At 45.3% G+C, this 16,262-nt stretch overlaps 1 protein-coding gene across 1 annotated transcript; it reads right to left on the reverse strand.

Annotated features, from left to right (window-relative positions):
* Window positions 1–7,220: 7,220 nt before the first annotated feature.
* LOC132488050 (calpain small subunit 1-like) lies at window positions 7,221–8,265 on the reverse strand. The gene has a single exon (XM_060096056.1). The coding sequence runs from the start codon at window positions 8,263–8,265 to the stop codon at window positions 7,663–7,665; it is 603 nt and encodes a 200-aa protein (XP_059952039.1). The 3' UTR covers window positions 7,221–7,662.
* Between the last annotated feature and the right edge of the window lie 7,997 nt (window positions 8,266–16,262).

A 16,262-nucleotide genomic window follows, 5' to 3' on the forward strand; every position in this document is an offset into this window, starting at 1 on the left:
TGCGAAGCTTTTTGTGTGCGCTTCTTTGGGGAGTTTTGCTTGCTTACTTGCTTTAATCGTGTTTACTCTTTTTCTGCCTGAATCTCAGGCACTCTCAACCGTTCTGCATTTACTTTACCTAAATCCCTTCTCAGCATCAAAGCCTTCGCGCAATGACTTGGGTCACAGTTTTCTGAGATGCTAGGTGAGATGCTCCATGTTCTTGGTCTTGCTTTCATTCCCTTTATGAACTGTGATGTGGGTCCACACCTCAGACTAGGAGCCCTAAATTGTTTTGCTGTTTGCTCCCCACTGCATCGTTAGCATCTACCCTGTGTTTGGTAAATATTTGTTTAATGAATGAATGATTGAAATGGTGAATCACTTCCTATTGGGAAGAGTCCTGATAAAGGAGGGAAGAATTAAATAAAATAAAGCTATGGCTCCAAAAAGTTTGTTACAACAAGTAGTGATGCTTCCAAGAGAAATGGTATTTGTTTGGTAGCATTTAGCTGGGTAATAGCTGAGTGAAATGGCTAAGGATGTCAAAGATGATTTTTTTTTAAAGTTTAGACTCACAAAAATTAACTCCACTCACAGACATCGAAAACAAATTTATGGTTACCAACGGGGAAAGTGAGGGGGGGATAAATAAGAATTTGGGATTAACAGATATATACTACTATATATAAAATAAACAACAAGGAACTACTGTATAGCACAGGGAACTATATTCAATATCTTGTAATACCTATAATGGAAAAGAATCTGAAAAATATATATATGACTGAATCACTTTGCTGTACACCTGAAACATTGTAAATCAACTATGCTTCAAAAAAAAATGATTAACTCAAAATGGATTAAAGACCTAAATGTAAGACCTGAAACTATAAAGCTCCTAGAGGAAAACAGGGGAAACCTCCTTGACATTGATTTTAGCAATGATTTTTTTGGATATGACACCAAAAGCACAAGCAATAAAAGCTCAGAGTAAACAAGTGGGAGTACATCAAACTAAAAAGCTTCTGCACAGGGACTTCCCTGGTGGCGCAGTGGTTAAAACATCTGCCTGCCAATACAGGGGACACAGGTTCGATCCCTGGTCTGGGAATATCCCACCTGCTGTGGAGCAACTAAGCCAGCGAGCCACAACTACAGAAGCCCATGCGCTCTAGGGCCCGTGTTCCGCAACAAGAGAAGCCACCACAATGAGAAACCCATGCACTGCGACGAAGGGTAGCTCCTGCTCGCCACAACTAGAGAAAGCCCGCATACAGAAACGAAGGCCAAATGCAGCCAATAAATAAATAAAAAGCTTCTGCACAGCAAAGGAAACCATCAACAAAGTGAAAAGGCAACCTACAGAATTGGAGAAAATATTTGCAAATTGTATATCCAAAGAAGAGGTTAATATCCAAAATATATAAGGAATTCATTCATACAACTCAATTACAAAAAAAAATCTGATTAAGAAATGGACAGAGGAACCAAACAGACACTTTTCCAAAGAAGATATACAAATGGCCAACAGGTACATGAAAAGGTGCTCAGCGTCACTAATCATCAGGGAAATGCAAATCAAAACCACAATGAAGTATCACCTCATGCCTGTTAGAATGGCTATTATCCAAAAAGACAAGAGATAAGTGTTGGAGACATGTGGAGAAAAGAGAACCTTTGTGTACTGTTAATGGGAATTTAAATTGAAACAGTATGGAAGTTCCTCAAAAACTTAAAACTAGAACTACCATATGATCCAGCAATTCCACTTCTGGGTACATATCCAAAGGAAATCAGATCACTATCTTGAAGAGATATCTGCTCCCCCACGTTCATTGCAGAATTATTAATAATAGCCAAGACCTGAAAACAACCTAAGTGTCCGTGGATGAATGAATGGGATAAAGAAAATGTGAGATATATATCTATAGCTATATACTGTATCTATATCTATACACATTCATACACACACACACACACACACACACAGAGTGAAATATTATTCAGTCATAAAAAATGGCAGGAAAGGGCTTCCCTGGTGGCGCAGTGGTTGAGAATCTGCCTGTTAATGCAGGGGACACGGGTTCGAGCCCTGGTCTGGGAGGATCCCACATGCCGCGGAGCAACTAGGCCCGTGAGCCACGACTACTGAGCCTGCGCGTCTGGAGCCTGTGCTCCGCAACAAGAGGCCGCGATAGTGAGAGGCCCACGCACCGCGATGAAGAGTGGCCCCCGCTTGCCACAACTAGAGAAAGCCCTCACACAGAAATGAAGACACAACACAGCAAAAAAAAATTAATTAATTAATTAATAAAAACTCCTACCCCCAACATCTTAAAAAAAAAAAAAATGGCAGGAAGGAAATCCCGCCATTTGTGACAACATGGATGAAACTTGAGGGCATTATGCTCAGTGAAGTAAGTCAGAGAAAGACAAATACCGAAATGATCTCACTCATGTGGAATCTAAAAGAGTCGAACTCATAGAAACAAAAACATAGTTTGGTGGTTGCCAGAGTCTGGGGGATGAGAGAAATGGGGAGATATTGGTCAAAGGGCACAAACTTCCAGTTACAGGATGAATACGTTCTGGGATCTCATGTATAGCAAGGTGACTATAGTTAACAATACTTGAAAGTTGCTAAGAGAGTAGATCTTAAATATTCTCACCACACACAGAAAGGTAACTATGTGAAGTGATGGATGTGGTAACTATTGTGGTAATCATTTCATATATATATATGTATATATATCCATTATACATAAATATATCTCATTTTATATGTATATGTAAATGAAGTTTAGATAATATTAACGGCTACTATTCATCAAGCACTTCTTATGTGCTTTGTATTACACCTAGTGCTTTACATGCCTATATGGGGGAGGAGGTATTTTTATCCCTATTTTAAAGATGAAAAAACTGAGGCATAGAGAATTAGATATGACCAAGATCACAACACAGATCAAGTTGAAAGTATGTCAGGGTCTAAGAAATAAGCCTTTGGAAATGGGATTTGCTATTCCACAGATTGAGGCAAAGAATACACCAATGAACGAAGGAAGGAAGAGAGGGAGGGAGGGAAAATGCCACTGCCAGCAGGCCACCAAAAATTGGTAGATTTAGAAGTTGGAGGGGATCATTCAGGAAAGGAAAGAAGAATTGACCTCACAGTGAAATGATCTCTGAAAGAACAGAGGAGTAGACTTGCTCTTTTGATTCCAGTGTTTCAATTCTGAGGGACAGTTTTCTATCTTATAGTGGGATTCTGTGTCTGGCTGATAGCATATGTGAGAAAGCTTCTGTATTTGCTTGACCTGTGTCTGGGAGCTTTTGGGCTTTTGGCTAGAGGAGGAAGGGACTTGGTGCTAGACAGTGGAGTAAGGACAGAGAACTAGGGAGGGGATGTCGAAACCAATTCCAGTCCAGCCTCTTTTGCTGGGCTGGAGCCCCAGGGAGAGAGGAATGGGGCCAGAAGCTGATGGGGCTGTCTTTGTGAAAGCTTTCTGAGAAGTGGCATCAAGGCCCAAGTGACAAAATACAGCTCTGGGGTGTAAGGCATCTATCCTTTCCCCTTCTGCACACACCCCAGGACTTGCTGGCTCTTTGCAGATTTCCAGAGCAGACTCCCCGGGACCGACGTTAGCGTTCTCACCAGGAAGAACCACTGGCGCTGGGGGTTCCCTCAGGTAGGTAATGGACATTTCCCAAGGGGCGGGCAGAGGCTGCATCTGCCAGGGGCTGGGGTGGGGGGTAGGGGAGTGAGGTGACGTGGCCGGCACACTGGTTTGTTAGCATGAGTGGGGTCCGCACAGGTTACTTCTTTGGGGTGCACTGAGCAGGGGAGGGGCTGCGGAGGGCTCTGCTCTATGCCAGAACAGACTATGGGAGCCATAGTCCCACAGTGGGACAAAGGAGGCCTCGCTAGAACTGGCCAACTGGGAGTTGTGATGTAACTTGGTGATAGTTACATGTGTTCTGTGGTTTGGGCAATGAGTTCACTCAGTAAACCAAAGTGGAAAATGGAAATATGGCCTCGTGGTGTAATCTCTGATACAATAGGATTGAAGGGTAGAAATTTATGAAAAGTCCAAATTACATTTTATGCCCCCAAAATATATTTAGATATATAAATATTTATCACTCCATGTATCCATAAATAACTCTGAAAACTAAGATACATTAATGTTTTTAAAATGTGTGATTCACAGTGGGCTGCAGTGTTCCTATGAACTCCGACATTACGTTAAGGTGACCCAGGTAGCCTGACAATGTTGCTTGCGTGGGCCCTATGATGTCAGAGAATGAAGGATATGTAATATATAAAGCTGTATTGCCCCTAAGAAAGTTGAAGGAAGCAAACATTTATATTTGGAGTTTAACTCTTACTTCCCTCCTATTCTCCTCCCCTTGCTTACCCACTGGGGCCACAAGGGCCCCCAGCTGTTCCATCCCTGCACACAAGGTTCGCTCCGAGCTTAGCATCCTTGCCCGGCTGTCCCCATATGTGAAACTGTCTCCTCCCATTACCGACTCTGTCACCTCCTTCAAGTCTTTGCTCGCGTGGCGCTTCTCCAGGAGTCTACTATTCAGTATTTTAGCTCCTTATTCAAAATTGCAGCTCAAAAGTTCCCCAGTTCCTCATGCTGCTGATCCCCCTTTACCCTGCTCTAATTTTTCTTTTCTTCATGGTATTTATCAATTTCCAGCATGCTATAGAATTGATTTATTTCTTATATCTACTGTTTATTGTTGGTTCCCCCTTACTCTCTTCTACTCCCCTCCCTGACCACGGAGTTCTTTGCTGTATTATTCACTGACGAATCCAAGAGGCACATAGTAGGCACTCAATATTTGCTAAGTAAATAAATTCATAGTGTGGGCACTGGAGAAAAACCCTGTGGCTGTTTGATTTTATCACTTTCAGTGCTTTTCCCTCTTAGTTAACTATTTAATGCCTCTTAAAATGATTAAAATTTTAATAATGAATTCAATTAATAGGTTGCTATGTTTGTAAAATACAAACAAAACAAAACAATAAAGAGCAAAAAAAAACTTTTTAATTTTTTTTTTTTTTTTTTTTTGCGGTACACAGGCCTCTCACTGTTGTGGTCTCTCCCGTTGCGGAGCACAGGCTCCGGACGCGCAGGCTCAGCGGCCATGGCTCACGGGCCCAGCCGCTCCACGGCATGTGGGATCTTCCCGGACCGGGGCACGAACCCGTGTCCCCTGCATCGGCAGGCGGACTCTCAACCACTGCGCCACCAGGGAAGCCCCTCCTTAGTACATTTTGCACAGGAAAGTCAAATTATGTATACTCTCCTTTTAACTTTGTCTTATCCTTTTGTTGGAAGACATACATAAGTATTATCATCTCATTTTTACTGTCAGGGAAAGTGACAGTTATCCAAGCTCATCCATGTCTAGGAACAGAACAGAAGTCCTGACTTTTACAACTCATCTAGACAAACACGGAGCAGTGAATCCTTGCAGGGACTGGCTTATGTAAACTAGGGAGGAGACCAGGTATAATCTGCTTCCTAAATAATTCCTGTCCTCTCTAAAATAACCAAATAATTCATTGTGTAAAGTGAATTCTTTCATCCAGTCTTCTACCATAGGAGGGAAGTGTGCACATGAAGGACTCACTTAATGGAACTGGGAAGGTGTCTTGCATCCTTTAGGATACATTTGAAAGTGCCTTAGTGGCTGGTACTGTTTTTTCATTGCTGTCCTCTCTAGGCTTATACATAGAAGTCACTGTATGCTGGGGATTGTTTATGAAAATATAAACCCTTCTCTGAAGAGGGTGCCTGGCAACCAATTGACTTGAAAGAATCATCCATAGTAAGTGACTAACCTATGAGTATTAAAAAGGAGTTACCCACAGGAATGGCCTTTGCCTCTTCAGAAAATGCTGTAAATCTTAAGACTTTGAGTCATGAGGCCACTGGGCGGGCGAGGAGTGGCATCGGCATCGCTGTCCTTAGAGGGCTAGCCTCTGGTAATAAGAAAAAGGGATGGCCAAACCAGTTGTTATGGAGACAAGAGATGAGTCACCCTCTTGCCTTTCTTTCCAGTAATCCTCAGTCATTTCAGGGATAGATAAAGCTCATGCCCTTGCTACTTAGTGGGCTCATCATGTGCTCAAACATCTTTTTCGCTTCACTTCCTTAATTGCACATCCCCAAGCACCACTCTTGGTGTCAAATCCATGCCCCTTAGAGCTAACAAAAGGGTTTTGCTATGATTGGGTGTGCCTGGGAATTTATAATTTGTATACATGCAGTAAATGACTCAACAGTACCCTACCCAAAGCCTATAAAACTCTTCAAAGATAAGTGTAAAAAGCAATCTAATAACGTCAATAAAAATATCATTGAGTAACTACTATATACAAATCACTATGGTTTTTGAAATAAGGGACAAGCCCAGTATTAGCCCTCAAGCAATAGTTTGGCTGATTTCTACTGATAAAGAGATTTTTAGGACCCTGCCATGAAAGCAAGGACCCTGGGAGAGGCCTCTCACCAGGATGGGGAGGAGGAACTTTGAGGAAGCTGGTGGCATGCCAGAAGATCCAGAGGGCATCTGGATGAGGGGAACTTTTGTTAGAGAGAGCCAGGGGAGAGTAGACAAAGAGGGGAGCAAAGAGGGTGAGTAAAGAAAAGAGAGAGGGCTTCCCTGGTGGCGCAGTGGTTGAGAATCTGCCTGCCAATGCATGGGACACGGGTTCGAGCCCTGGTCTGGGAAGATCCCACATGACGCGGAGCAACGAAGTCCGTGCGCCACAACTACTGAGCCTGTGCTCTAGAGCCTGCAAGCCACAACTACTGAGCCCGTGCACCACAACTACTGAAGCCCGTGTGCCTAGAGCCCGTGCTCCACAACAAGAGAAGGCACCGCAATGAGAAGCCCCCACACTGCAACAAAGAGTAGCCCCCGCTTGCTGCAACTAGAGAAAGGCTGCGCACAGCAACGGAGACCCAACGCAGCCGAAAATAAATAAGATTAATTAAAAAATAAATAAAAATAAAAATGGTCTTTAAAAAAAAAACACCACCAGGCACTGAATGAATACATGTTGAATAAAGTGAATAAATGGTTAAATAGCATCCCCTTTTCTTAGACATGAAGGAAGGAGTCACTAGGACTAATATTCTTGATAGCAAGGGGTGAAGACAATCTTTTTTTTGTTTTTTTTTTCAGAGAGAGCCCCAACTAGGGTGCACTTATTTCCTCCTGGGCCTGGCAGGCTGGGAGCAGAATACAGACAAAGGCACTGGGGCATGTGACCTGTTATGGCCTGGAGTTCAGCTGCCTGGGTGGTAACTGGGTGGGTGTGCCAGGGTGTGTAGGGACTGGAGTGATCCTCCCAGAACTGAGAGAAGGGCCCTTGGGATGTGCAAGCAACACAAATGTTGGGCTTGGCACAGATGCAAGAGAGGGGTTATGGAGTAGATGTGAGATGGGTGTGCTGGGGCAGGGTGTGTTGAAGCATGTTGGGCCCTGGCTGTTGACTGAGAATCCGGGTGCCAAGGGCTGGGAGAACAGAAAGGGCTGTGGGTCAGCAGGAGCCATGAAGATGTGACTGCAAACAGGATCAACCCTGGGGGAGACTGAAGAGTCCAAGGTGACTCCTACAGCGAGGCGATGAGGGGGCGGGTCTGGGGCTCCTGTTCAGGAATACATGGTCAGCTGCAGCCACTCCTGGGTGTTCACCTGGGTTTGTCCAGTGCCATCTTTGTCAAGAGGTTTGAAGGCACAGAACAGCGCATCCAGTCTGACCAGGCAGCTGATGAAGTTGTCAGGATCAGTGTTCCCTCCCTCCTCTGGGTAGCGTCGGATGATCGTGTGGTAGAGACGCTCGTTCAGGCGGAATCCTGCTGCCTCAAAGGCCCCCGGCAGTTCACTGCTGCCAGTGGTCCCTGAACGGTCAATGTCAAACTGTTTGTATATGGCCTGCCACTTTTTGATGTTGTTCCACAAGTACGAGAATTCCTCGAAGCCCAGCTTGCCGGTCATGTCACTATCCATAACGGCCACCATGCTGCGACCTGTGTCAATGCCAAAACCATCAGTCTTCAGATCAGGATGTCGGGTCACGACTTCGTTGAGAATGTTCATGAGTTCTGTGGCACGGACCTCCATGTCCTCTCCAGCCAGCTGGGCAAAGAGCCTCCGGAACTGCTGGACCTTCTCACTCTCATTGGCCTGGATGTTGGAGTAATGGGTGCGAGGGGGCGGGGGCTCTGGGTTGTACTGCGCAGACGCCTCACCCATTCTGTTCTTGCTGGACAAGCCTCTTCCTCCAGGCCCCGAGACAATCTTTTTTAACTGGTGATAAAGAAGGTGGTGAAGAGTGCAGGTGTGGGCAGAGAAACTGGTGGTCCAGTTATGATCAAATCCACCAGAATTCATATAAAAGCTATACCAGAATTTTCACTCTTAAAGACAAAGAAAGAAAGGCAACAGTCAATATTTCCTTTACAAATACACACTAAAAGTCATGTGACTAAGTATTTCTAAAGCTCAGTGACTAATGATGGATATGGTACTTCCTTTATACTTTTCTTTCAAGAGATAACACCCAGACAAACATAGAATAACCAGCTTTGTCTTCTAGCATTTCTCTGATAGGTGGAAACTTTCTAAAATAAATAGAAGTGCACTATTTTTTCAAATATAAGTGCGATCAGGTCTGGGAAAAAAGTGTTTCTTCCACTTGTGTCTTTTTTTCCCTTTGGGATTAAAAAATTTTTTTCAGTGTTTTCCCTTTGACATAGCCTGTGAGGAAACAAAATTGCATAGATTTCTTTTTTTTAATACATTTATTTATTTAATTTATTTATTTTTGGCTGTGTTGGGTCTTTGTTGCTGCGCACAGGCTTTCTCTAGTTGTGGCGAGCGGGGGCTACTCTTTGTTGTGGTGTGTGGGCTTCTCAGTGCGGTGGCTTCTCTAGTTGTGGAGCACGGGCTCTAGGCACACAGGCTTCAGTAGTTGTGGCACGCAGGCTCAGTAGTTGTGGCTCACGGGCTCTAGAGCACAGGCTCAGTAGTTGTGGCGCACGGGCTTCATTGCTTCATGGCATGTGGGATCTTCCCAGACCAGGGATCGAACCCGTTTCCCCTGCATTGGCAGGCGGATTCTCAACCACTGCACCACAAGGGAAGCCCCAAAACTGCATAGCTTTTTGCCAATAAAATCATAATTCTGGCAGCTACGTCATCATATTTGTACCTCCTTATAATTAAGATGAGGTTTGAAAAAAATATTTTTATTCCTTTAATGATACTATAGAGCCTATGTTATTCCTTCTGCTCTTTCTCATCTGCTGATCTGCTTTTTCGGAAGGGTAGGCACTTTTACATGTCAGTAGTTTCCAGGTTACTGAGATCTTTAGACAGCTCTCTCTAACTGTGTCACCCCCCGTTGCTCACCACCTCTTTATATTTTCAACTGTCAGTGAACTCTGGGACAGGAATCAGGTCTGCCACCCCAGGACACAGAACAGGCCTCAGGGCCTCAGATTTCCCACTTCTTGAAGAGACAGAACCCCTGTTTTTTTTTATGGGGGCTGTACAGGTTGGTTGCTAACTCCCTAATTCTCTCGAAACAGATTTGAGATTCTTAGAGGAAAGGTCTGAGTGAGGAAAATCCAATGTGGTTTTGAGTTGGAAGTCAGTTGGCCTTGTAGGTGCCCCCAGGGTGGGTCCCCGCAAAGCTGGAGACGAGGCAGATTCAGCCATCCCAAAGAAATGGGTCCCTCTGACCATCGGTCCCTAAAGCCAAAATCTTACGGAGTAGGTGTGTTAATGTTTTGGGTTAGGTCCCTTTGGCTGTTTTTTAAAAGAGGATGCTTGGCGGTTCCTCATATTATCACAATGGCATCAAATCCTGTGTTTCTGTGTTTGGACATCAGGGTACCTCCTATTCCTGGCTCAGTGGGTTTAGAGGTATGTGTCATGTGCCTAAGCATAAGCGCCTCTCTGGGGAATCCCTTTGTCTCCTGTTGCTACAGGTGAGTGTGTCCAAGCATTTAGAAATAGGGCGTCCTCACAGCTTAAGTGCATGTGAGGGAAACATAGATAGAACTCAAGCCAAGTAGCATGGTTTAGTGGCTGAGTTGGCAGTAGAGACTCTCATGACCCAGGAGACATGCTTCAGACAAGGACAGAGTCTTGCATCTGGGTGTAGCCCTTCAGGGCAGTTCAAAGCTCCAGACTTGACTTGAAGTCAAAGGGAGCCTCTGTGGTTGAATGGAAGCAGTGGACGGTCTGATGTCATTCAAAGCCATATGAACTGTGGTTCAGTCCTCTGTGCACCTGGGCCTGGTAGGCAACAAGGCAGGAGGCCTGGGGGTTTAGGGGCAAGAGATCCAGTTCCCATATTCATAAGAGCCTCAAATTTGGACTTCTGCACTACCTGCAAATGAGGTTATGAATTCAGACACAAAGCTGTAGTTACAGGAGGGAAAGAAGACAGTATTCATCATATAATTTTAATTTTAAATACACAAACATTCAAACTTACTATGACTTTAAAATCTTATTTAGCCATTGTTCATTTTTTAAATGTACCAGGAGCCTCAAAGATGGAATTGACCTGCCTTCACTCTGCCTTCTTGCTCTTACTAACAGGGGCTGTTAGTAAGTAAGTGTTGACTGAATAACTAGGAGGCAGGGAGTCTGAATAATCCATGATTATGGAGAGTTTACCAAGAGAAACAGTTCTACACCCTTTTCCTGGCAGTCATATGTCTCCTGTTCGCCCCCGAGAATGTACTGCTCCCAGGGGACCACAGCCAGCTGCTACCACCCCTGCCAGGGCTGCCAGAGCTGCAGTGAGCTCCACACAGAGCCCACCAGCTCTAGCGCAAGGCTCAGCTTCCTCCCAACCCCGGTTGCTCCTCGAATGGCTCCACCCATCTACTGAGCACCTTGGGTGGTGGGCAGACCAAGATATATCTGGAAGAGGGCACGTGAAAAGAGACATAATAATAGTGCAGGTTTCTCCCACTGCACGAGGGGAAACAAATCTCATGATGATTTATAGTTCATGTTTTGCTGCAGAGCTGAGCTCTCTCTGCCCTGCAAAGCCTTTGGGATGAAAGACGACACTAAGGCTCATTTCTCCCTTGGCTGTTCACACAGCGTCAGTCGTTAAAGCCACACCTGAAGCCTTTCATCTAGAAATACATTTAGGTTAATGAATTCAGAGTATCAGTATAATCAGCCACAGAGCTTTGGTATTCAGGCTCTTTCAGTTAAACAGTGTAAGGCCCAGGACACCAAGAATCACCAGTCAAGAGAGACGAACCAGCAGCAATATCCATGGGGTGATAGGAATGATAATCTCTTTTCAGTTCGATCTAACAAATATTTATCTAGGCTTACTCTGTATAAGCACTGCCAGGTCTCAGGAGGAGAGGGAATTCCCTTCTTGTCCTCAGAGACATTGGGAGCAGTTTGGTGTCATTCCGACTTCAGGCTTTGGAGTCAGATAGAACAGTGTGCAAAAGTGCTTGGCAGAGAAACTGTCACATACAGGATCTGAGTAAAGGGTGTGATTCCTTTTCTTTTTTCTGCCAGAAGCTTTGCTCTCACCAGCCCTGTCAAGGACCGGCCTCCTGCTGCTGAGTCCCAATTCTTGGCTGGGCCCCTGCACTGTGTTGCCAGAGCTGGTGGAAGCCAGGCACCTTCTTGGCCCTCTGCTCAAGTCTGCTCCTTATAACCAGACACCATATTCCTTCTGCTCTCCAGGATGCTTATCTGTGGCCAAAGCTGAACCTCCTTGATGCTGCCTGCCTGAATTTCTGGGATCCATCCCTGACCCGGCCTGTCATGAGACCAACTACATCTAGGCTATGTCCATTTTACTACTGAAAAACCTCTGATGCCCCAGCTCCAGGCAAATCAGTTTTCTTAAACGTCACCTTTGGTCATATCACATCTGTTCAGAAACTCTCAGTGACTCCCCATGACCTCTAAATTAAGATGAAATCTCAGCCTGAGGGTCTCGGTTTGGCTTAATCTAGCCTAGCCCACCTCTTTAGATTCATCTTTCTTCCCACCTGTGTGTAACATACCAGCCTTAGTGGCTCCACTCCTAGAAGACTAATTGCATTGCTTAAGTACGTTCTGATCCTTCCTTCCTGTGTCCTTTGCCCTTGCTAGACTTTGATGGGATTTCAACATAGGAAGATAGAGGGAGATGGAGGAAGATGGCTAAAGGGGGCAATAGGAGCATAGATGACATAGATCTGGGAGTGTAGGGAGACCAGAGAGGAGATATGTTTGGTTACTGGATATTGGGCACTTACAATCCCAGAATTATAACCCTTAAAGAGGAAACTTAATGTACCATCTGGTCTACCCCTGGCCTTCATGCTGGAGAAATATTTTTGTTCTTATTCTATATATTAGACCACAAAAGCTCAGAGAGTTTAAAATGACATAAATGGAGGTAGGGAGAGAAATGTTTAGGCAGACAAATTGAGGGCATCCTATAGAAGCCTTTGATGCCAGGTTAAACAGCTTGTACTAAATTCAGTCAATGATGGGGACTACTGACATCTTTCACTGGGGTAGTGACATGATTAGAGCTCTGTGGGGGGCAGTGTTTCCAGACTGTGGGATATGATCCATTAGTGGCTCACAAATCCAATTTCGTGGGTCCCACGATAAAAAAAAAATATCAGAGTGCAGTATTGCTTTGTGTGTTTTGTATGTGTGTACTGGGTTGTGAGGTAAAAAATATATAAATATATATATATATATTTATTTATTTTTAATTTTTTTTTGGCTGCATTGGGTCTTTGTTGCTGCACATGGGCTTTCCCCTAGTTGCGGCAAGCGGGTCCCATTCTTCATTGTGGTGCGTGGGCTTCTCATTGCGGTGGCTTCTCTTGTTGTGGAGCACAGGTTCTAGGCGGGCGGGCTTCAGTAGTTGCGGCACGAGGGCTCCGTAGTTGTGGCTCGCGGGCTCTAGAGCGCAGGCTCAGTAGTTGTGGTGCGTGGGCTTAGTTGCTCTGTGGCATGTGGGATCCTCCTGGAGCAGGGCTTGAACCCGTGTCCCCTGCATTGGCAGGCAGATTCTTTACCACTGCGCCACCCGGGAAGTCCCTAAAATATATTTCTTATTGTGAGTCATGGCCAAAAAATTTTGAAAGCCCCAGAGTTAGGAAGACTAATCTGATGACAAATCAGAGGCTGAATTAGGGGTGCGGAGGAGGAAACTGGAGCCTGTGAGTCTAGTTAGGATGCTCTTGTCATAGCCCAAGGGGGCAGTAAGAAGGACCTGAATGGGAAGGAGAAGCCATGGGAAGGGAGATGAGGGGAGGACGTGAGGTATTCTGTGAGGTGGGAATGTAGGGTCTCAGGATGTTGCATTGTGGGGGGCTCAGGGAGAGGGATGAACCAGTCAGGGATGACTGAAAGTCATATGCTGGTACCCACAGCCAAGGGGGGAAGTTGGAAGAAGGGGCTGGTTTGAGTCCTAGCACAAAAGACTGATGGAAAGACACACAACCACCGTCAGGTACTGGATCAGTCAGGGTCCCAGCAGTAGAAGGAATCCACTGTCATGGTTCCAGTGCAGAGACTGAAGGAAAGGAGGATTTCCAGAGCTATGCTCAGGCTTAAGGGAACCAACCTGGGATGATGAGGTGCCCAGAGATTAACCACGGAAGGAAGCCCAAACCTATAGGGCACCACTCCCAACTTCTCTTCCACTCTCCCATCCCTGAAACAAGTCCCTGACTGCCTTTTTTTTTTGTCGCTATCATTACTCCTAGTGCTATTATTTCTAGCCTCATTGTCACAACAGGCAAATGTTTATTGAACCCTTACCCTGTGCCAAAGGCTCTACATTTGATTTAATCACATTTATGTCATGAGTTGTTTCTATCAATATTTCAACTTCACAGATAAAGAAGTAGAAACTCAGGGACATTAAAAAAAAAAACTTGGCTAAAAACAAAAACAAAAACAAAAACAAAAAACCTTGGCCAAGACCACACAGTTAATAAGTGGCAGAGCTAGAGTATGAAGCCAGGCAGTCTGATTTCTTGACCACTGTTATTACTGCAATGCACTCCTAATTATTGAGAAAAAGAAGATAGCAAAGGTAGCAAATGACAGAGCAGTTGAGCAGCTTCCCTGGTGGCACAGTGGTTAAGAATCTGTCTGCCAATGCAGGAGACACGGGTTCGAGCCCTGGTCTGGGAAGATCCCACATGCCACAGAGCAACTAAGCCTGTGCGCCACAACTACTGAGCCTGCGCTTTAGAGCCTGTGAGCCACAACTACTGTGCCCGTGTGCTACAGCTACTGAAGCCTGCATGCCTAGAGCCTGTGCTCTGCAACAAGAGAAGCCACTGCAGTGAGAAGCCTGCGGCACCGCAACGAAGAGTAGCCCCCACTCGCCGCAACTAGAGAAAGCCTGTGCGCAGCAAAGAAGACCCAACACAGCCAAAAATATAAATAAATTAATTAATTTAAAAAAAAAACAACTTAGACTAAAAAACTTAGACTAAGTCACTGGTCATGTGGGACTTACTCTAAATTTGATACAAGTCGAACTAGGCAACTCGTGGTCCCTCTTTCCTAATTCCTTCTTCGAAGCTCTAGTGGGACTTGTCAGTTCGTTTTTTTGTTTTTTGTTTTTGGCTGCGGAGAACGGGGGCTACTCTTTGTTGCAGTGCGCGGGCTTCTCACTGTGGTGGCTTCTCTTGTTGCAGAGCACGGTCTCTAGGCACGCGGGCTTCAGTAGTTGTGGCGCACGGGCTTAGTTGCTCTGCGGCATGTGGGATCTTCCCGGACCAGGGCTCGAACCCGTGTTCCCTGCGTTGGCAGGCGGATTCTTAACCACTGCCCCACCAGGGAATCCCCTGTCAGTTAGGTTTTATCTAGAGTATCATCCTCCCACTCACCCACCACCTACAGGGTCAGCTGCTAGAGTCATGATCTCCAGTTTTAGCTGGGAGCAGAATTGGGTTGCCCTAGTTGCCTGACCATGGATTCTGCAACCTCTTTCAGAACTTCCTCCTCAGTTTTTCCTCTGGTTAGGGCCTCCTGGTTGCCCTTTGGCCCTTCTTCTCTGCAACTGCTTGAATCAAGTCCAAGTTCGGAGCCCCGTGATTCCTCTCAGGGCCGCAGGCTGGTGCACTGATTGTAGAGTTGCCCCCTTATGCTCCCTCTGCCCTCTTGCACTTCTCACCTTCGAAGTCTTGCCTTTTCCCATGATCCAGTTCACATCCCTGTGCAAGGTGCCTGAAGTGTGTGTCACCTAACCAAGTGTTACGGCTCGGTCTATCCTAAGTCCAGATTCACACAGTCCAAGCCACTCTGTGAACCTCATTTTCCAGCAGCTGAGTGGCCCCCGCCGAAATCCCAGGACCTGTCTGTCTGCCTTCCCCCTGTACCTCCAGCTGCCCCCAGCTGCCCACCATCCTGTACATCAGCCTCCTCTGGACCTCTCACGAGGCCCTCTTCTCACATCAGAAGGGCCTGATATCCTGCTCAGCTCACTGATCGGAGAGGCTTGGGCAGGGTTAAGCAAGGCTCCCCCAGCTCATGCCAGCAACCCCGTGCTCTCCCCAAGCTGCCTTCTGATGACTCACTGCCCTCACGCCCATGCCTTCCCTCCCCACTTTATTTCAGGAAATGACTTTTGAGAACGGTCTCACTTTTTTTTTTTTAAGAATAGAAAAATACTTCTCACTTACACGGAATAAGAACAGCAATCCCTAATGCTGTTAATAACACATGCACACACACATACACACACACGTACACACACTCTTCAAAAGGGGCTTTCAGAAACCAGGCTTACATGGAAGGGGACTGGTAGGGTTCTCCTGGTGAAAGTGGTAGAATATTAACTACCTTGTTTCCACTGCTCCCACAAATAGAGAAATCACTTCAAGCTGGATAGGAAAAGCACAAGGGCGGTCCAGAAGAATGTAAGCCTGAGATCAACTTCATGTCAGGAAGAGAAAATCCAGCTACTTTAAGGGCCATCAAGTTTCTATGTCCAGAAATATTATGTCCCAGGATGTGGGCTGCAAATTTTTAGTATTATAACTTTTTCAGACAAATCTTATATGGACCCTAATTTTTTTTAATGTTTAAATATTTTTTTTGTATACATTTAAAGTTAAAACTTATTTAGCATTCACTTCTTATAAAGTTAATCTATGAGGAAAAATTATTGTCTTGATGAATACCAAATTTGGAACAATTAATATAGGTATGACCATTGCAATCTTACATAAGCT

Source organism: Mesoplodon densirostris, chromosome 4, assembly GCF_025265405.1.
Source record: "Mesoplodon densirostris isolate mMesDen1 chromosome 4, mMesDen1 primary haplotype, whole genome shotgun sequence".
Taxonomy (NCBI): domain Eukaryota; kingdom Metazoa; phylum Chordata; class Mammalia; order Artiodactyla; family Ziphiidae; genus Mesoplodon; species Mesoplodon densirostris.

What these genes read in the sequence shown, in the direction of transcription:
- LOC132488050 (XM_060096056.1), bottom strand. Translation starts at nt 8,265, where the DNA reads ATGGGTGAGGCGTCTGCGCAGTACAACCCAGAGCCCCCGCCCCCTCGC.